Source organism: Neopsephotus bourkii, unplaced genomic scaffold, assembly GCF_033783945.1.
Source record: "Neopsephotus bourkii isolate Nb327-2 ecotype Australia unplaced genomic scaffold, CSIRO-AGI_Nbou_v1 NB_1825, whole genome shotgun sequence".
Taxonomy (NCBI): domain Eukaryota; kingdom Metazoa; phylum Chordata; class Aves; order Psittaciformes; family Psittacidae; genus Neopsephotus; species Neopsephotus bourkii.
The window spans coordinates 12,617,158-12,638,880 of NW_026902298.1; the positions used below are offsets into that span (position 1 = coordinate 12,617,158).

The 21,723-nt window shown below is 40.0% G+C and overlaps 1 protein-coding gene across 1 annotated transcript in view; it reads left to right on the forward strand.

Moving 5' to 3' along the window:
• Positions 1 to 21,723, forward strand: part of LOC133207153 (cytosolic phospholipase A2 beta-like) — a 50,292-nt gene that overhangs the window by 12,285 nt on the left and 16,284 nt on the right. The window contains exons 2-11 of the mRNA XM_061343809.1: positions 7,193 to 7,311; positions 13,065 to 13,137; positions 14,162 to 14,338; positions 14,968 to 15,104; positions 16,159 to 16,290; positions 17,841 to 17,899; positions 19,556 to 19,598; positions 20,789 to 20,852; positions 21,268 to 21,395; positions 21,517 to 21,627. Of these exons, the coding sequence (XP_061199793.1) occupies positions 7,291 to 7,311; positions 13,065 to 13,137; positions 14,162 to 14,338; positions 14,968 to 15,104; positions 16,159 to 16,290; positions 17,841 to 17,899; positions 19,556 to 19,598; positions 20,789 to 20,852; positions 21,268 to 21,395; positions 21,517 to 21,627 (945 nt within the window). The 5' untranslated portion in view covers positions 7,193 to 7,290. The remainder of the gene's footprint in view (positions 1 to 7,192; positions 7,312 to 13,064; positions 13,138 to 14,161; positions 14,339 to 14,967; positions 15,105 to 16,158; positions 16,291 to 17,840; positions 17,900 to 19,555; positions 19,599 to 20,788; positions 20,853 to 21,267; positions 21,396 to 21,516; positions 21,628 to 21,723) is intronic.

Sequence of the window (21,723 nt, forward strand, 5' to 3'; positions counted from 1 at the left end):
GAATGAAACCTTTCTGGGAAGGGTGATGGAAGGTGTGATTTCCTCTGTGGGATGAACATTCCAGTTGCCAGCACTGGTGCAGGCAAGTCACAGGACATTTTACCTTCTTGCGGTTCACAGCTTGCTTGCTGTACTGGGCTGACAAATGCATTCAGTATGTGTGTGAGTACACAGTAGAGAAGACCAACAATTAGTGGATTTGAATCATAGAAGGCAAGGGTCTCTGCCACTTTGCAATGCATCTATTGCATGGGGAGAGATTGCAGGGTACAGATTGCATGTGTTGAAGAGAAGGCACCATTACAAGTTTGTACTCTGCTGCTTTGACAGGCTGTGGGTGAGGCTTGATTCCTGGAGGGATTTATGGGAGGGGTCACCATTTGAAATCTAGTTTCCCATCAGATCTCTACTCCTGGAAGCTAGAGACTCTGAGTGACTGCATCTCCTCCAGCACAGACTCTCCCTGGCTAGAAGACCTAATTTTGGACCTTTGGCACATAGATCTAGATCCTCTGGCAAAGGAGGTGGTGTATGTAGCTTGTTTTAATGTTCTGCTCTGAACAGAGTCAATGCCTGTCATAACCTACACAAAAATTTTCTTGGCTTATTGGCCATATCATATCTCACCTGACACATAAACCATGAATGTCAGAGGTCTAAGGTTAAAAACACCCTAGTTCATTGAGATGCTAAAAGCTACGCATTTCCATTGGCTTTGGTATGAGTTTCTATCCTGAGTTCTCAGGTTTCAAGCATTGCACATCTTAGGAGCTTCAGAAGTCCCAAGATATTGTATGAATTAGAGGGTTAAAAGAGATCTGTGCCTGTGAAAAATCAGTTTTCTACTAGGATGAAAGCATTTACAATTGCAGTCAGGTGTTATGTTTTATGTGCTGCTGAACCAGAAGAATTAAAACACACCTAATGTGCAGACATAGAGACCGAGATGGTATCAGGCTCCAAGGATGACTCTGCCTTGGCACAGGTTGGAGTAGTTTTCTTGAGACCAGCTGAGACACAAAGTGTGTTTCAAGTGCCAGATGCTCTGCTTATGCCTGTCTGCTTTCTACACTGGGCCAAGGGGAGCAGGTGACAGAAAGCTGCTTTCATGCTGCTGGAGTAAAGTTGAGAGTGCTCTCAGCAAATTGAATTCTAAGGCACAGTATTAGGAAAAGCTTCTGACTTCGTTTTGTTGCAGGAATGGTACAAACGGACTGGAAGGGCAGACATATAAAATAAAGGAAACGAGAAGGACAGACATATAAAATAAACAAGCATTTTTTCTCATCAGAAATAATTTTTATAGGGATAAGTATCAGTTCAGAAGAAGCTTTTGTATTAAAATCCCCATGACTCTGTAGAGCCCATGAAGTCCTCATGAAGTAGTCGTCTGCTGTTGGAAGTTGTAATACACCAGGAGTGAGTCACAAGGTTCTTAATTGCTCTAAATAAGCTTGCAAGGCTTGTAACTCATAATAGCTCTGGTTATTCTGTTTTAAGTTGTTCCCATGGGCTGGTTGATGTCTAGAGATTTTGTATTAAAAAAAAGAGAAAAAGTTATAATGATGAATAAAAGTAAAGATAGGGAGAAACTCAGTTTTCAATTTTGACAACCTTGCAGTAACCTTAGAAGAACCATACAAAGAGGTTGTGAAGCTCCCTGCTACTGGGGTCAATGAATTGTAATGATGCACTCGTAAGGATGTGCGCTGAATTGTCTAACATATTTTCCACCTCCGATGCTCATTTCCCTAAAAATCTTGATGCTTTAGGCAGCACTTATGGACAACGCTACTTGCCTATGGTCAGACTCCCACTGCTGAATTCAGTGTGAGTTCCCATGTTCTAGTAACTGAGGCTATGAAGAAGGGCAGTCCTGGGAATTCCTGAGAAAAAGGAAAAGAGTAATTTTTTGTTGCTTCAGCTCCTCAAATGACCTTACAATTTGGCCAGAAGAGTGCCAGATGCAGTACTGTGGGGTATGGGCAGGACTGTAAGCTTGGGACTGCAATGGGAGCCAGGCCTCCTCTTTTAGTGATGACTAGCTCTTAGCTCTTAGGTGAGTTTTGCTGCAACATGAAACTCCCCCCCCCCCGATATTTTTGAGACTTGAGCACTTTCAGGTATTTACCAATGGTTGTGTGCCAGTATTCATTTCTTCTTTGTGATCACTGGGCCTGCTAGAAAGGCATGCTTTGCAGGTATTTCTGAAGCTACTGGTAGTATAGTTGGATGTATCTGGTTCACCCTGAATTGGCTGTTTCTGTCTTTCTTTACCCTGTCTCTGTGCTCAGATGGGTGCTTTTCTTGCATTTAGACTTCACTAAAGTCTTTCAGATTACTTAATCTAGGACATAGGTTGGCTGATGCTAGCTTTATTCAAAAAGCCTACCCATTAACTGTACTAACATACAGAATAACATAGTGAGGATACCTGCTACTTTCTTTAGTCTTATTAATTTTGGAGAGCTACTTAGAGGATAAATTACTGACAGGAATCAATGAGTTGAATCCTTAATGACTTTCATGTTATTTGAAATAAATCCTTGTATATCTTTTATCCCTTCCTGACCTAACATCTAAGGGCTGTGCTCAGAACCTTGAATAAAATCAAATACAGGGCTGAAAGAGGATTTGACACAGCTAGGGCTAGAAGGGAGACCCATCTGTGTCATGCAATTGCCGTAACCTTTGTTTTTTAATTATTCTTGCCCAATATAATAACATTCAGTAGCAAACACTTCCTTAGCAGGTCTTGTCCCAAAGAACTTACGGAATGAAAAACAGTAGAAGAAAACAAGAGTTACTGTCTTGATTCTAAAAAAGTGACTATTGAAGAAACACAAGAGGCTTTTGGCAACTAAGAAGAAAACCCTTCTCTTGATAATTTGAAGCTAAATACCATAACCATAAGTCAAGTCTTCCTGTCAGCCAAGTGGTGAAATGTAATATCTACCTAAGTCTTCTGAGGTCTTTACTGAAGCAATTTCATACTGACATCAGTGTCAGACTGTTTGTATAAGATCTGAAGATAAAGGTCTCCGAAACTGGCTTGAGTGGAATGATATTGAAATATCTTACTCATTTATTTCAATTAGATGCTCTGCAATCACTCGGTTTAAAATAAAAGAAAAATATCTAAACATAAACACAGTGGGTTTCAATGTGTGGCTTTACATTGACGTGTCTTGGAAAGATAACGCTCCTGTCCCCAGATATCCCAGGTAAGTAATAAGCAGCTTCCTCCCATCTTGAACTGCAGAGATCACTATCTTGCCATACTTAAAACCACACCTGCAAAGTATCTAAGGAAATTAGTAGCTCTCTTACTCTGGCCAGGAAAGAGAGCCAGTGATACTGGCTTTACTGTATGATATCTTTATTCAAACTCGCAGTGGCTCAGGAGATAGGTAAGAGGATTTTACTTTTCTGAAACAGGTTTAGATCTTGATAGCCAGGATGGTTCATGTATAAGTTCTGTTATCATCTGACTGCCACTCAGATAGACAACTAGAGTCCTAATAACATCAGCTTTGCTGAAAATGTTTGGTCAGAAAGCTTTCAAAGATCTAAAGTAGTTTCAAATTAACTGTGTTGTTTTGCTCAAAAAGCATGGGGTGGGGAGAAACAGTGAAAAAATAGAAATGTTTTATTTCAAAATTAAATGTTTCAGTTTTGAAAGGTCTCCAAATCTGGCATTTCTGAAGCTTTGCTTTAGAGCGTCTAGTTTCATATGGCAATGTTGAATTAAAAGATGGAGATCCAGTTGAATAATTTTTTTTTTTTGGGGGGTGTTATTTCTCACAGTGGTTAAATAACCTGGATAAAAATTAGTTTGGGGATGAGCTAGGGAAAAAATACTAATTTTTGTTCCCTGATTTCTGCAAATATTTTGAAAATTTTTGGTTTCAATTCTACAATAGACAGTTATTTTCTTAGATTACTGTAATTTTTCTAACCTAGCTACTGAGCTGAATAAGGTACAAACTGATTTATGAGGCAAAGAGAAAGCGACTGTCATCTCTCATTATCACTGTCTGGCAGAAAAAGAAGTCTTCACAGAGCAGCACAGTCTTCCACCTCCATCTCTCAGTGGTGTGGCTGCATCTAGCCCTAGGAAGGTCCATCACTGAAGTCCATGTAACCACTTTCATGGAATAAATGAACAAATGTTCTCATCCAAAATGACAGCAGAGTTCAATTTATATAGTATTTGCCATCCTTGCTTTTGAAGCTGTTAGGATCAAGCATGAAAGGACTATGAAGACAGTGCTTCACTAAGGGCAGTTCTCTGTACACCAAAGCTGAGATATGTTTGTATGTAATTTTGTGGTGCTGTTCCCATTGCTGGGGTAAGTAATGAGCTCCATTAAATGAGCCCTTCTTACCTTTTGGTAGGTCTGTCTCACTTAGCTTTTAAGGTTATGCCAGCAGTAGGATGATCCAAATCGCAGCCATTTAGAGTTGCTATCACTCTACTGCTTTATCTGAAAGCTTGGTTGTGACTCTGAGTAGCTTTTTGCATGGGGCTGTTGGGGAGCAGCCCATTGAGTAAGCTGCATGCAGCTGAACACTGTATTAATTAACTTGCATACTGGGAGCAGCATGGGCTTGCCTTCCTTCCATTCTGATTCTGTTTCACATACACAGGTAATGTATGAAGCAGTTTAACCTCAGAGTAATTTGATATGTTTTCTTATCTCTTCCCCCCCATCTTATTTCCAAGTACTTTCTCAACGTTAATTCAGAAAGGAAACGAGTAAGTCAAAAAGGTGGAATGAGACCTGTACAATCTGAAATCCCTTTTCCCTCTGTCTCCTGAACAGCCTTTTGCAGACTGAAACTGCAGGTACAGTATTATGTATTCTGAATCTAACTCCACTAGTATAGGCCTTGCATGACTATGTCCTCCTTCTAAAAAGGGGAGGCGGAGGACTTTCTGTGCGCCCTACTATATACTGCATACTATTTAACTTGTTCACTAAGGTGCTGTGCTGTCTTTGCTTTAGTTCTGTTCCTTCCTTGGTTTTGCAGTTGACTGTCTTACTTTCCCCATGCTGCATTGTTTTTTGTGTCTGCAGTAAAGCCTGACTTCACGTAGCCCGTTTCCCTCACGTCCAGGAGGAAACAGACGTGGTACTTGTCAGTGTGCTTGTTGACAAGCAACACAAGATGTTTTATGTATTTTGGCAGTGCTGATTTACTGGAACCATTGACATTTTGGAGCAGCTTTTGGAAAAAATTGTTCCAGGGCTGTCCAAAGTAACTTTTGCACCTTGATTTGAAGACATTCTGGGAGCTTTTTCCTTCTTTCCTGTTCCATTAAGACCCAGGTCTCTTTGCTGCAGCTGTGTTCTATTTAATGTGTTGCTCTGTTTCCAGGCAGCCATGCCCCTCTTTGAGGGGAGTTCATTTTTCTCTGGCTGTTTTTCCATTTGCCTTCCCTTTAGGAGGTAAATTTGTCAGCCTACTATTTTGGTCTCAGTTCACTACAGCAACAACAACACTATGAAGGCAGAAAATGAAAACTTCACATGAATAAGTGATTTCCCCCCTTTTTCTCTGCTTTTTTCTTATCTCTGGAAATGGGATACTGCACACCCCTGTGTCCAAGGAAGCATGGAGAAGAACGTTTGTACTGCATTCTTGACTGCTGGGAAAAATGTCCAAGTGAGGCTGTCAAAACAGTGTTACTGCAGGAGCACATCACTCGCATGGTTAATTGCACTGAACCCCAGATTGCTTTCTGATGGGTTTGGCTTATTGTTCTGTGGGTTTTGCAGCTGCCCTTTGATTTGCTGCACGTACACAGCAGACCTTTATTTGCGATACCTTTTTTGTTATTTCAAAGATGGTAACCCACCTAAGCACTCGAGTGCTAACCCTGCTGCTTGGGTAAATGTGCATCCATTTCTAACCTCCAGGATGGTGGCTGCATTGCCAGCAGAGCAGAGTCTTTGGAAATGTCAATTTGAGGTGTTGCTTGTCATTTCCATAAGCCCAGGGGCATTTGACTAGAGCTGATTTTCAGCCAGGGAATGATTTTTGTGGAAAATGCTGTAAAAAGTGTTCAAAGGTGATCCATCTGAATTTCAGGAGAGATCCAAAGCCTAAGATTCCAGGAAACCTGTTTTCCTAAATAATTGTTGTGGTTGCATTTATATTTTTTTTCTTCTCTTGCCAAAAGCCAATCTCATTGCTACTATTCAGTGAAAATTAACTCTTGACACTCTCCCTTACCATAAGTGTACATGGTCCACTGGTTGGTTGGTGAGGCTTGGTCCTATCTCATATTACAGTCCTCCAGTGAGGACATATCTTACTGCCGACTTATGGTGGCCTCCAGCCCTTTTCCAAGCCTGGGTCTGCAGGACATCCAACATGAAGTTACAAGTGTGGAATAAGGTAAAGCCAGAAGAGATTGCCTGGAGCAATGTCCTGATAGGCACCCTGTGGATTGTCCATCAGTAGTACGTAGTCGGCATGGGAGACGTGAAGGAAGCCATGCCTGCACCATCTCCAGTGGATGCCTTAGGACCCACTACTGTCACCAGCAAACTGATGGGGGAATAGGATGGGAAGCTGCAAGATGTCAACTTGTTATGTTCTTCTTATAAGAAGTGTGTAGAGGGGAAAAGCCCAGAAGGTATGCGGCTTTCCCTTTCCCTGCCAAAATTTACCTCAATTTCACCAACATTGGCCAGGCAGTCATCCAGTAGGTACTTCAAAGTAAGGAGGCTTGATTTACTGGCTGGCAGAAAGATTGCCAGTAACATATTGGAACAAGTCCCTTTTGCAGGAAGAGTTGAAAGGAGCGATCAGAAGTGGGCTCCTCTCCCACAGGAATTTTTATTATTAAGGTTTGTCTATTCCCTCCCTTTGATTGTTTTTTATTTTCTGGAGTATTTTGTGGAAGAACTTAAAAACTATTGAAAATTCATCTGCTGACTAGATAAATGAAAGAGATGGGGAGTGCAGAAGACTTTCTAAATATGGCAGAATCTACCCAAAAACCTGGGGTAATAACAAGTTGTGATAGGTAATAAAGTGACAGGCAAAGGTGTGGTAACTGCAGCTTTTCTCTCCCCTCTGACACTGCAGATCTGTCCCTCTCAGACATAGGCAGACTTCTCCGCACAGAGGAAGCAGAGGGTGGAGCTCAGCACCTGTATAAATTATATGTGTCCTTCAGGTTATTTCAGCCGCAACAACAAGCTGTGAGCCTGTTTGGCAGCTGACGGATCTGTTACACAAATTGGGGTGCCTGTTGCTGTCGCCATCTTGCATGCCATGGGGAGCCCACCAGCCAAGGTAAGAGAACTGCAGCTCTGTGCCTTGCTGTGACCCGACACCTTGCCATTGAGACCTCCCTCCTCCAAGTCTTGAGAGCAAACTCCTTCCTCTTTACATCTGCTGGCACACAAACTGGTGCGATGCAGGAGGGTCGTCTTGGACTTTGTGAACTCACCGCTTTCCTCTTTCACCATGTAGTAACTAACATGCAAGTGAGCTTCTGTGACAGCAGAGAGTAGGTGACCCTTTGCTTTTATCGTGAGGTGTGCATGCTGTCGTGAACACCGGGAAGGAAGAGAGGGCTGGCCTTGATGAGTTTATCACACTGTAAAATGAAAGTGCTTTACCCCTACTATGTGCTCTTCTCAGGATAGCACATGTTTGTCGCTTGCCCCAGCTGAAAACCCAACATCTTTTTCTAGCAACAAAGCATAATTTATCTCACTTGAGCTGCAGGGGAGAGTTCTGTTGAGCCCTTTGGCTGATTTAGCTATCTTTGACATAATGTTTACAGCACCTGCAATTCTAGTGGAAGTATTTCATGTCTGGACTTGAGTTTTTTAATAGGAAGTTCCATTCAGAGATCTTAACTGGTATTTTTTAGCATAAATCAACAGAATTATTAGCTGAGAGTTACTTCCTCATGTATGTCTTCAAAAAGGAATGGATGTGGTGTCTGAAATCCAAGATATGTGTTACTTACAACTAACCTTTCTCTATATATCAAACCCCATGCCAAATTTTGCAGCAAATAAAAGAAATATGGGCATTCAAGGGTTTTAAATACAGCAAGAAACAATGTTACATGCTATAGCTTCTAGAGAATCATGAATCATTAAGAATGAAGAATACTACTTGTACTTGTGTCATGGTAATATTTGCAAGTAAAATCAAAAACCCAGGAAAATATCAGTAGCTTGACGAGAAAGCTGAAATGATAGATTGAAAATATTCAAATGTTGGATGCTCAGGGCAAGTGACATAATGTACTTTGGATGAAATTTGTATCTAATCTATCTACCTCTTAGATCCAGAGGTATCTATCTGTCTTAGATAGAAAAGCTATCACTATTAAATACAAATTTTGTCTCTGATAATATAATTCTGGATCTGATAGATGAGTAGATAGCTCAGATATAATTTTATCTAGAAAGTCTCAATTACAGCAAATTATCTTGCATTTGATCCTAATGCTGTGAGTACCATTCTGCAAGTATAGACATAGTCCTGGTTAACAGGCAGCACTGCCAAAAGGTTAGAGTGCGACCTTAGCTTCAGGTCAGAAAGCTTCTATTCCCGAGGAAGGAAATTCATTCAATACAGCCTGTAGCTCTGCCATACAGCCAGGCAAATTAATTTTTCATGAATGTAAATTAGTAAATAGGTATGGAAATCAGAACAGAATGGGTTTTGTTTATTTCTTTTTATATTAAAAAAGCAAGGTGTTTAGAAAAGTGTGGACTCTTTGGAAGACCTACTGAGAAGGCTATGTAGTATTCTACTAATACTATCTGGTATTCCAATCAATTTTTTGCTGTTTAAAGAAAGCTACCAAGTTGGCACAGAAGTGATGGACAGTATTATTTTACAACTTGCTGGGAGTGCTTTTGATATTCATAGCAGGGTCTTTTCTTCTGCTCAGACAAGATTAATCACTATTTAGTAGTTTTATTTTGTGACCTATGGAATCATTTTTATGTGATAAAATACTCAGATTTACTTACTAACTGTTCAACCTCGAATAATAAGATTTTGGATAACTGTGATTCCCAAACACAGCTTTTGTGATCATGCTCTATCCTTCTATTCTCTCTCCTGGTTTTGCATTTGCTTTTCCCACCAGAACTTTGCATTCCTCTAATTTTGAAGAAAATAGGCAGCTCATGGGAAGGAGAAATTGCTAGCAGTATTCTCACTGATGGGTAAGAATATCAGCCCATATTAGATGTTAAAGAATCTATGTGGAAGAGTGCTTTGAAACGAGGCTGATCACAAAGCTTTTTTAACCTTACTTTGATAAATTGCCAAGTTGTAGTTGAAATAAATCCTTAGTATCTAAGATAAAATAAATAGTAAGAATATGCCAAATGATTGTGTGAGATCTTGTACATAAGATATTATACAACTTCTGGTACACCACTGGAGGAAGAAAAAGTAATCCATGAAAGGAAGTAATTATTCATATCTGAAAGACATCTATAAAGCTGAGTGATAAATCCTACAGCTATTTACAGCATGTCAAGATAGTGAGAGCAAACTCCCCACATAAAACTTCATATAACTTGGTGTTATCTCCACTCAGAAAATTGGTGACATTTGGTGCAAGGCCATCAAAATTGGCCTTCCAAGTACAAACCAAGAACTTTTTTTTAAAGAAAGTAAAGAAAATTAAAGAAAGAAAGAGAAGAGAGAAAAGAGAAAAGAAAGAAAAGAATAAAAGCAAGCCAAAGCAAAGCAAAGGAGAGAAAACAACTTAAAAAGAAAGGAGATGTGGCAATGGGAGTATGTTCCCAGATTGCCCATCTCTGCAGAAGCTGCCCACTAGAAGACTAACTTTCTAGCGACGGTAGCTATGAGATCTTGTTCTAAGAGCAGGATGGAGGGACAGTAAGGAGTGAAATAAAACATAGGAGCTGTTGGGAGGTTTTTCTTCTTTCTCTGCCTTCCAAAGACCATCTCAGTAGGCTCCTCATTATTACTGAGCTTTGAGAAGATTTCATACTCTCAAAGTTGTCTTTTGGGGATGAAACCTTTTGAAGTGACCAACTGCCTGCAGACGGGAGAATTATGTATCCTCCTAAAGCTGACCAGCATATTACTGCTCTCTGGAAGCCAGTCAGTAGGTCAGCAAGGGTGCACTATTACAATCAAAGAGATGTTAGCAACAGATGTGAATTTTCAGTTTGTTAAGGTTTGACACAACTATGGCAATTCTACATGTTAGTTTTACCTTCCGTTCATTGAATTTCCTGTATTTTAAACCTGAAATGGTTCCCCCAAAACTGGCTTTGAGAGTGCAGAAATGTAGTTTAGTGCTAAAAGTTATCAAGTGAAAAGAAGTTTGTTTTTTCTGTTTCTGTGTGGGTTTTTGTTTGTTTCTATTTTGTTGTTTGGAGTTTTTGGGGGTGGTGGTGTCAGTTTTTAGCCTACTCTTTGGGACTCTGGATATGCTAATATTTATTGGTCTGGGGTGTTATGCAAAATTATACAGGCAGCCATCATTGACGTCAGTGTGGCACTACTAATTTTCCAGCAAAAATGGAATGATGCACTTCTGGAAAAGCTACCTTTGACTTGATATTTACAGAGGGAGTTTGTTCCTCTGTGTGCCTATGCAGGAAACTGTTTCTTCAAGGGAAGTGAACTAAAGAGAGCAAAAACAGTGCAACTGCAAGACTGTCAAGAGCTGTCTGGATATGTTCTGTGCTTATCAATTTGCATTAATATTGAAATTACACGTTTCTTGTCCTGTTATGAAAATAGCAAATTACTTCTCTAATTATTTTTAATAAAGGGTATTCTGAAATGCTGGCAGTTTTAGGCAAGGATGTTATTTGAGACCACTCAAATCAGACCCGCACAGTCTGCTATGGAACACTGCAGAAGAAAAATTAGCTGTGCCTTTTTCTGATGAAAACAAAAAGAATAAGCCCAATTCTATACAGTTATCACAGCCTGAAGTAAACTTCAGGCTTGGAAGTGGGATGGCTTTTGGTTTTCCCTAAGTATTTGCACATAGGGCTTATTATGGCCACATTTACCTATCTGAACCTCTTACTCTTTTACCCTGTAAAAACACAAGGACTAAGCTGCAACAAATCAGAAACAGTGAACAGTCATCTTTGATGTAGGCAGATGTTGACATGTTTAAGGGAAGCGATTGCTGTTGAAAGGGGAAAAGAGGAGGAGTGAGGTTCTCTGGTTCTAGTGGGAGAGGATGAAAACACGACGCCAATGATAACTGAGAGTACTCTGATGATGAACTGCAGATGCACCATTTTTATGAACAATTACATTTTAATCACAAAAGGTTCAAAGCGACTTTGTACAACATCCGTTTCTCCTTTAAAGGCAGATTCTGGAATGCTTTGGCTTCTGTTGAGCAAGGGGGAAGTGATTACAAAATAACACAGAATTAACATATTAATTAAAAACAGTCAGCTCTGTAATTGTCTACATAATCCAATACTTCATGTTAATGAGACCCACTGGGAATGCTGACTGAGTGTTCCGGTTGGGAGTATTTGCACAGGAAAATTAAAGTCAAATTCTTTCAGTGGCCAATGGAATAATATGGAAGTGGCCCAGCTGGAACTTGTAATATCTGTAATGCATTAAATGCAGAATGTTTTAAATTTATCAGTTTCAAATGGGGGGAAAATGTAACAGAAATGGTTCTTGTCATGCAAGAACAAATGTGTCTTACATTTTTATACAGGAATTATTTCAATCAACCATTAAAAGACCAGGAAACAGAGTAATTTGTGATTTGGTAGGTTTAAGAACTCTGCTCGAGGTGACTCTTGAATATTAATCTGAGTTTAAAAAGGATGTAACCTTAAAAGTGACATCATACAATTTAATATTAAGCCCTTATTTGAACGTGCCAAATCACAGTTGAAATGGCTTTCATTTGATGTAATGTAATGTAATTTACCTCTAAACAACACTGACTTAAACTGAATTAAGGCTATTCTCATCTCTAATAAACTTGCCCAGTTGTCTCCACCCCATTTTAAAAGAATTTCATATTAAGTGTAGTGAGTGACTCCTTCTATAGAGAAGTTCCAGTTTCCTCAGCTCTTTGTATCTCCAAAGTTAATAATTTCAATGTCAGGAACATTAATCATGGTGCTAACTTTCAAAATGAAGTTGTTCAATTATTTTGTTGCAATAATGAAATAGATAGTCTCATTTAGGCAGATATGATGTTCCAGTTGGTGTGTCGTTTAAGCTGCCATTCAAACTAATGAAACACTTCCAACATGATGAGACCCCATTTTTATTTATTTGTTTTATTTACTGTATGTTATTATTGCTGACAAACTGTGCTTATATGCAAAAAATATGTAAAAAACAGGAAGTTAAACAGAAATTTAACCGTTCTAATTTGAAGAAGAAGAAAATATTTTTCTGCTTATGGTATTAAGATTATCATGTGTCTGTATATGTGTGTTCATTCAGGCTTATCAGAATGTCTTTTGAAAATGGCAATTTCTGACCAGCTTAGGTTGGGAAGCTTAAGTCTTAGTGTTAGGGACATGTAACTTGAAATAAGTGTTACAATGATAGCTTGTATATGATAGAAATAAATCTCATATATGAAAGGGAAGGGGTTCCATTCCTGTTGATATTTACAATATACCTACTGATGGGGGATTCTGTGATATGATGCCTCCAAATCAGGGCACTTCTTTCATCATTGGAAGGGTCTTTGCTGGGCCTATGGTCCGTTCACTCAAAGTCAATTGTGCATTCCTCTAGATGCCTTTTGGTGAGCTTGGCCTACTTACAAGTGTTATGAAAACCTAGTTGGGATATGAAGTCAGAAGTTTTTAGACTACCATGTCCTCATCTAGTGTCAGTGCTGTACCTAGTATTGCCTTCCAAAGGCTCAATTTTGACCTTCCTATGGCACAGGACTTTCAACAGATTGGCAATACACCCATCACTATGGCCATCCATACTTCAGGTTGTATGAAAATAAAGTGATTACATATTGTTTTTGTATTCTGAGCTGGTAAAACTAATTGCATTTGTTTTCTCTGCAGATGAAGTTCTGCCCCATCCACATGCTTTCTGTAAGAATCATACAAGCTAAGAACATCAAATCAAGAGACCTGTGTGAGTTGTGCTTTGATTGTACTTTTAGTCACCTCCAGAGTTTATGCAGTGAGAAATGTTCCTGAGTTTGAAGGTATAAAAGCAACTTACATAAAGCACAACAACAGAAATACTACTGCCAGGGCTATAATTAGATTAAATGCCTGAGGTGTCATTAGGCTGGAGGACGTATCTAGTGGCACCTCAGGGAACTGGTAAAAATGAAGCCTCCCAGATGAATTTCTGGGACAACAAGGGAAGGTAGACCTTATGAGGATATTGCAATTTGTAAATCTGATGGAAGTTGTTTGGTTTTGATGTTCATGATTGATATAAATCATATAATGGACTGGAATTTTGCCACATAGGACATGTATTTAGGGACCTTTTACTGAAATACATCAATTACACTCAATAATCAAAAGTAAACTAGAGAATTTTAAGCTTTCTAAAGTACAGTATCATTGAGGGTATTTGCTGTTCTCAGATAACCAGTCATGTGAAATTATATTGATAGTTTCCAGATCTGCAGACCCAGCCCTAAGCATGCTCTTGAGCATGTAGGCAAACCAGACTTTTTGGTGTACCTTTGTGTTCAGCTTTCTTTAACTCATTATCCCTCACAGCCTCCTATGATTCCTTCTCAAGGTGTACTGTAGAACAGCCATTCAGCTGCCAGTTTTGCTCAGGTCTCCTATGAGTTCCTCAGCCAGGACAAAGACCTTGAATTGCTCTTTCTTGCACTGTGAAAACCTCTGGTGTCTGTATTCCTCTAGTGAAAAAATGGCATGTTCAACGAAAAAAGTGTTACTTTACAGCTGAGACCCTTCACATCTCACTGTGCAGGGCCAAGCACAACCTTGACCAAGCCTTGACCAAGCCAGGGAGACCACAGGGAGTTGAGTAACTGCCTGATGAAGTGCTTCCTGTACGCCTGTGGCAAATGCCATGTAGCAACATCCAGTGATGGACACTAGAAAAGTGGTAGTGTGACAAGGCCTGTATTTCTGAGTTTCAATGATCTCTTCTATCTACTCTATTGAAGGGACAGTTCCATTTTCCTGCCAAAACCTTGCGGGGCAATGTTATTCACTGCTTGATACCAGTCTGAAGTATTTAGGCATCTTGGGATGCAGTACACATCATCAGTCGAGTCCAGACTCCAGCTCTGAAAGACATCACCTTGGAGATTTCCTTTCACACCGTTGTCAAGCTTCACAAAGTAAATGTGCTTTCCCAACCTGGCTTTTCCAAAAGGATGGCTGCTCAAGGGACTGACTGCACTAACCATAAGGAGTAGATGTAGGCTGGAAGTGAGATGAAGATTTCCAAGTTGCTCATGCCCTCATGTTCTTGGGTCCACACCAGCCTTCAGCTGCAACAGATATTCCCTAGTACCTAACCCTTCTAGACAGCCATCGTGTCCTTTTCGCATGCTTGTGTTGCTGGATTGAGCAACAGTCTTCCTGATCTTCTCTGTAATATGCATTCTCCTTTCCTGTAGTGATCCTAACAGCCCTTTTTGGTGCTAGCTCTAGTTAAACTTTTTTAACATCATTGACTGGAATCACAAGGAATATTGCCCAATGAATGGTCAGCGGGGTCTTTCTTACCTCTTTCTCCTCACATGGGAAACATGGTTCTTAGTGTACTTTGTGTGTGCATGTGTACATTTGCAAACTTGTAGTTATTTACCCAGGAATTAGGTGGTTTTCCTTGGTTGCTTCCAACTGATGGTCTCTCTATTTATGAAAAAAAAGTAGTAATATTTGTTAGTCTCCAGAATCATGGCCTTGCCCTGCTTTTCATCTATAACACTGGCATCAGGTTTTTAATGTTTCTCTGCTGCAGTGACTGCATCAGACTGCTACGTGCGCTTGTGGCTGCCGTCTGCTTCAAATCGAAAGCTTCAGACCAAAACCATCAAGAATTCTGACAACCCTGTCTGGAACGAGACTTTCTACTTCAGGATCCAGAGAGAAGTTGAGGTAGTAAATAAATATAAATGTCACTATTTTGAATAGCTGAGGATTGTTAGTTGACACCCTGTCAATCAACTGTGCTAATTAACTTAAGAAAATGCGTGTGTAATAGAATTTGCAGCTGATTGGTTGGGACATGGAACTGTTGGAACAAGTCCAGAGGAGGCCACGAGGATGATCAGGGGATTGAAGCACCTCCCATATGAAGATAGGCTGAGAAAGCTGGGGCTGTTCAGCCTGGAGAAGAGAAGGCTGCGTGGAGACCTCATAGCAGCCTTCCAGTATCTGAAGGGGACCTATAGGGATGCTGGGGATTAACTATTCATTAGGGGCTATAGGGATCCTGGGGATGAACTATTCATTAGGGACTGTAGTGATAGGACAAGGGGTAATGGGTTAAAACTTAAACAGGGGAAGTTTAGATTGGATATAAGGAGGAAATTCTTTCCTGTTAGGTGAGGCACTGGAATGGGTTGCCCAGGGAAGTTGTGAATGCTCCATCCCTGGCAGTGTTCAAGACCAGGTTGGACAGAGCCTTGGGTGGCATGGTTTAGTGTGAGGTGTCTCTGCCCATGGCAGGGGCATTGGAACTGGATGATCTTAAGGTCCTTTCCAACCCTAACTATTCTATGATTCTGTGATTCTATGATCTGGGCTATTTTGGGCTAATTTAGAAAGAGCTTTCCCTTCACTGGTTGTAAGGAAAGAGTAGAGGAGTAGCTGTGGATTAGACAGTGAATTTAATCCTACCCTAACCTGTGTAGTTAAAAGAACTTCGGGGGTGTGTTCTTTGGGCAGGTTATCAGTATGGTGCAGAGCACTGACATCTTTTCTGTCTCAGAATAGTGGGAGCTCTCTGTTACAGGTCGTTTTCGATTTCATGTTTCCCAAGACTGGGTTTAATGATGGTGTTTCCCATTATCAAACCCCTCAATGAAAGCATGTTTCTTTATTCTTACTATTGTGCTAGTCAAGCAGCTGCAAAAGTCTGTAACCCCTTTTTATTTCTGTGTGATAGCAGCTCAATAAGAGTTCTTACTTTTTTTTTTTCTACTACCAGAATGTCTTAGAACTGGCAGTGTGTGATGAAGATCCACTCACCAAAGATGACATGCAGTTCACAGTTCTTTTTAATGTTGCTAGAATCAGACCAGGGGAGTCAATCCGTGAGACATTTGCTTTGAAATCAGAGGTAAGGATTCAGGAGACTTTACAGCAGCCTTCCAGTACCTTAAGGGGGGCTATAGAAACACTGGAGAGGGACTTTCTATGAGAGCAAGTAGTGATAGAAAAAAAGGGAAAGGCTTTAAACTGAAAGAGGGGAAATTAGATTAGGCATTAGGAATAAATTCTTCATTGTGAGGGTGGTGATGCACTTAACAGGTTGCCCAGAGAAGCTGTGGCTGCCCCATCCCTGGCAGTGTTCAAGTCCATGTTGGACAGGGCTTGGAGCAATCTGGTCTAGTGCAGGGTGTCCCTGCCCATGGAAGGTGGTTGGACTGGATGAGTTTTGAGGTCCCTTCCAATCCAAACCATTCCATGATTCTATGAATCTATGAAAATACAGGGAGAGTTTGGCAAGACCTCATTGTCCACACTGGCTTCTATGTTAAGTGGTGTTTGGGTCTGAATAAACAGATAGCCTTATATACCATTATCAGTATTTCATCAAAACAGATATAATGTGCTGAATTTTTGTGACTTCATTTATCTCTTCTCACGGATTCAAAAAATGAAGCAGCTTTTCTTTCATTCCCAGCATCTCTTTGAGGCCAAGAAATGTTAACAGAGAGCATTTATAAATAGTCATTTTTATATTTTATAGTCCAAATAAATAACTGCCTTACCTTTTGTCTTTATTCAACTTTTGCCATGCTTAGAAGACACTTCCTCTTTAATGGCAAATCTAAGGCAACTTTAAGACATGAAGACAATCCACTCAGCACCTGAATGAAATGGTTCTTTCAGGCTTCTCCTATTGGTGATCTTGCTGGATTTCCTTCTAGGTGATTCAGATTTCTGTAGCCCATAGTAAAGGCTCATCTGTTCTGCTAACATCTTTGGTATTCTATTAAAGAGTCCATGAAAAACAATTGTCCAGAGAACAAAGCTGGGGTAGGCCTGCGACAACACCAGGGCTTGTCTGAGCTGTGGCTGAGGTATTGCTACATGCTCATTGCAGGAAGGAAACAGTCCATATCCAAAAGAACAGCTATTTCAAATGCTGGAAGCTGTTAACATGGATATTCCTTGTACCCTGCAGACTGGTGCCATGCACTTCTCAGCCAGTGGGTGAGTCACTGGGAAATGGAATGATTCAGTAACCACCTCAGTACAGACTACTCTTGCCAACCTCATCTCTGCTGGATTCCATGCTCTGTACATGGAAATGACACTGGCCTTAGTCACTTTTGTTGCTGGGCTTCAACGCCTTTCTCCCATGCACATCATGTTTACAGTAAGCCATTATATTTCTGCGTCAGTCAAGCTTTCCCTGGTGATTTTATCTTTGGAAATATGTATAGTTCTACACATCCCACAATGGGGGAATGTTGATCTTATGTGCTTTTTGCAAGCATGTGGTTTCCGTTGCAGTCTTGGCTTTGGAAAGAGGTAACACAGCTTTTCTTGGTAACATCAGCAGCAGAGATGTCAGCCATGGAAGTGCTTTTTTGTGTGTCTATACTGCCAAATTCTTGTAGCCTCCAATAATCCATATTTATTTTACCTTTTTCTTTGTAGAGAGAGACATGTACTAAGAAATGGGAAAGTTTAGAAGTGGAATTCTGGATGGAAAGAATGTGAGTAAAATTTCAGAGCTGAAAATGTATAGATCTGCCAGGGACTAATGGTATCTCAGAGAAAGAGGAACTTCTTCCAGCTTTTACTCCCAGCAGCGAGCTGAAGTTAGTGTCAAACGTTTTTACCTTAAGTTCCCCAGCTAGTTCTGTCATTCAGTGTATTTCATACAAAATTTATCTTCTGTTCAACATGTATATCCTGATCGTGGAAATATAGTAACATTGGCACAATGTGATAACTTGGACACAAGGTACATGTAAAACTTAATAGAGTTGCTCTTGAAGTTAATATTAATTGAACAATGCCTAGAACACTGTGGTGAAATTGAACCCAGGATACTTGGTTAAACTTGAAAAACAACAAATAATAAAATTAAGACCATCCCCCTTGAGGTGGTAATCAACATTGCCTGGAGGAGTACAAACCCGGCAAGATTAACTTTATCTCTCTTCTAAACACCATTACTAGTTTGGTTTTAAAAACAACCGTAAACTACACATTCTGGCGTATCTGAGCTTAGCATTACCCCCAAAAAGTAACATAGTCCAGTCAAAACTGATTAATTGCGTGGTAAATGTGGCTTCTTATTCTTAGACATGGAAAAGCTGCAGAAGAAAATCACTGGTGTTCTTGGTTAATTTCTCCCACAGTCAAACTTAGGGATATCTGTTTAATTTGTGTATGAGAGGTACTTTAAGAGATGGCGTGTCTCCTGCAAATGGCAAATGTGGATGCAGTCACAGGCAGATATATAAAAATGACAGAATAAGATGCAGTGCTTGGAAACTGGACTGAGCAGATTCTGAGTACATAAGAGGACCATTTTTCACCATTCAAGTTATAAGGCATGTGGGGGGTTCTCCACCCTTGGAAGTCAAACCTACTTATTTATATTTAAATACATTTTACAGCTGAAATAAAAGTTTTAATGCTGGAAGTGATGTTTGGTAAAATACCCCAGACTTTGCAGAAAGTCAAAGGTTACATACTACATAACTTTATTGGTCCTTTAAGATATATGAAAGCTCTTACGAATGTGTGTAGCAGTTGGGGTATTGATCTGAATGAGAGGTGCTGTTAGTAGACTCTATAGATTCTCATAGTATTAAATAACTATACCCATTCAGTGACTGACCTAGGTCTTACAAGGTAAAATGTCTGGGACAAGACCTTCTATTACTTACCTTTGTGTTTTCCAGTCATACATATAGCTCAGTGGGAGCTAATTCTTATTTGCTCTTCATTTGTAATCAGTTGTAAATTATAATCTGGAACAGTCACAACTGTCTTTCCTAATAAGTATTTACAGAATGCATTAATAGTAGTCTTTGCTTTCCTCAAGTCATATGCTCATTTGTTAATAGCAGGACATGGCTCCACATAGACCAGTGTGTCTTTGTTCTGCTGTATCTTAGCATATAGTCTTAAGCATTGGTATTTTTATGGGCTCTCCTGCCTTTCTTCTTGTTAGGCTACTATATTTTGGTTCACGTGCTTAGCTGGTGATCATGTATTATGCCTTTTATAAGGCAAACAGTGATACTAATGTAACTGTATTACATTTTAAGCAGGAAAGATTGTAAAACTACTGTTAAAAAAAACCCAAAACAGATATTCACACAGCTTCTGTTTGTTTTCTGATTCTGTCTTTTCAGTCCTGGCCCTCCAGAGCACATAATTACCAATGACGTCCTAGTGGTAAGTTTCACACATGAATTTAGCTTGGAGTGACTTCTCCTTTGGTTTGAGTCTCTCCTCTTCCTCCCATCCATCTGACATTTCAGAAGCTACAATAAAAGATAAAAGGATGGTGTGCATTATAAAGCAAAAATTGTGGAACAATTCCAATTCATTATGGCTTAACTGTTGCCCTCTTGATTCAAGGAGAGAAGCAGTGTTTCTTGAAGTCCTCAGGTTTTACAAATGTCAATATTTTGCCCATCTCTGGTTTGTTCATGTTGCAGAACCCCGCATTTGTTGATGTTCAAAGTGAAAACTGCTTGTGTTTTACGTAATACAGTATGGCACTTGGCAGGAAAAACAGAGGTTATAAAAGGGATGAGTCTGTAGGTTGTTCAGTATACTCATGGCTGGAAAGTTATCTAATTTAACAGCTTTTTGGAAAATGAGTTTTTTAATAAATAATTATTTTAGTCATTGAAACATAAAGTCCTCCTTTAGTGTTAGTCAGCACGGGGTATATTACCTATGTCCTTGGGCTGGCCCAGCAGCTAAGCCTTACAAAGTACTGTTTGTCAACCACTCCAAGGCTACACGTGATTTCCAGATGCTAGTCTTCAATACCCCTGAGACAAAGTGACACATATTCTTTTCTTCCCCCACCTCATTTTCTGTGTGAGGCATAAGGGCTGTAATGATTGGCATGAGTTGTTCCTGAAATGCCTTGGAAAACTGACCTGGCATGAGTTATTAAAGGTAAACTGGAATGACTCAGGTGGAATATAACCATGATTTCCCTGCATCAGGACCAGCAAGAAGATACCTTGTAAACTAATCACTGCCACAATACACAGAAACTCATCATCAGGTGTTTTCCCTCACCTTTCCTAAAGAATTATCAGATATATGTGTAGCTGTTTGGGCAACTGTGTTGTACAGTATCCTGATTTTGGGATAACTTTAATGGGTATAACAACATCTGGCAATATACCACTGTATGGACAAACTAGTTCTGAAGGAGTGTAGCTGGGCTACTGTCCTAGGTTAATAAGCACTGAATTTACTCTTGTGCAGCTGGATTGCTTCCAGCATTGAGACCAGTTTAGTTGGCTCTATATTATAGGTAGTGTTTGTCTGCATGATGTTTCATTATTTGCAGCAATGTGGTATTTGCTATCTTCACAATTTTCCACTCCTGTTTTTTACAGTCCCGTGATGTCTGCTGCTTGGAAGTGCAAGTGGACATTAATGAAAGCAGGAAATATTTGAAAGGTACGCTGATTTCTCTGTCAACTGAGGCCATGACTGTATCAACCCTATCGTAGTCATTCAGATCCAGATGGTTGCACTTTAGGGTACAGAGATGACTAAGGGTGTTCTAAAGACAGTAAAATGTAATGGAGTGAAAGTCCCTGAACTGCCTCCATTTGTAACACTTATCGCTGCGTCTTTTCCTAGTATGGACACAGTAAACTTTGCTGGTGGAAGTATGATAGAGTGCTGACTCTGGGAGCACCCCAGGCTTTGCGGTAAAGGCAGGAGCACCAGTTTCTGTGCTGTAGGAGACTTGCCAGTGTGGCATCTTACACAGTTACCACAGAGAATGACTCCAGAATAGTTTTCCGACTATGTTGGCTGTTTCGCCTGAACAGTGGTATTATTCTCTGAAAAAACCTCTTTTCCCTAGAGGGTAAAAATCTCGTGCTTACGGTGCCTGAATCTCATGAGAGAATACAGAAAACCACAGAGGACACAGACACTTTCTACTTCCATTGTGTGAAGGCTTGGGAGCCAGTTCTGAAAATCAGGCTGCAGGTAACGGAGGCTGCACACTACCACTGTTCATACTGCTTGCTCTTTTCATTGTCACCAAAACAGTAAAGAACTGAATTGTTTCTATTCTGTGAATAAACCCCATGTTTTTTGTTCTCTGTAGAAAGTTTCTGATAAGGAATATGAGGACAGCAATTTAAGTGACACCTTAACAGTTCCACTGAAATTTCTCCCTGTTGGATATAAAGTGAAAATAACCCTCCCTGTAAGAAATGTAAGTGCTTCACCATTTATATTTTTTTTTGAGAGAAGAGTAACCCTCAGTATTTAACACCAAAATATTTAAAGAAAAGAATAAATTCCTAAGCCT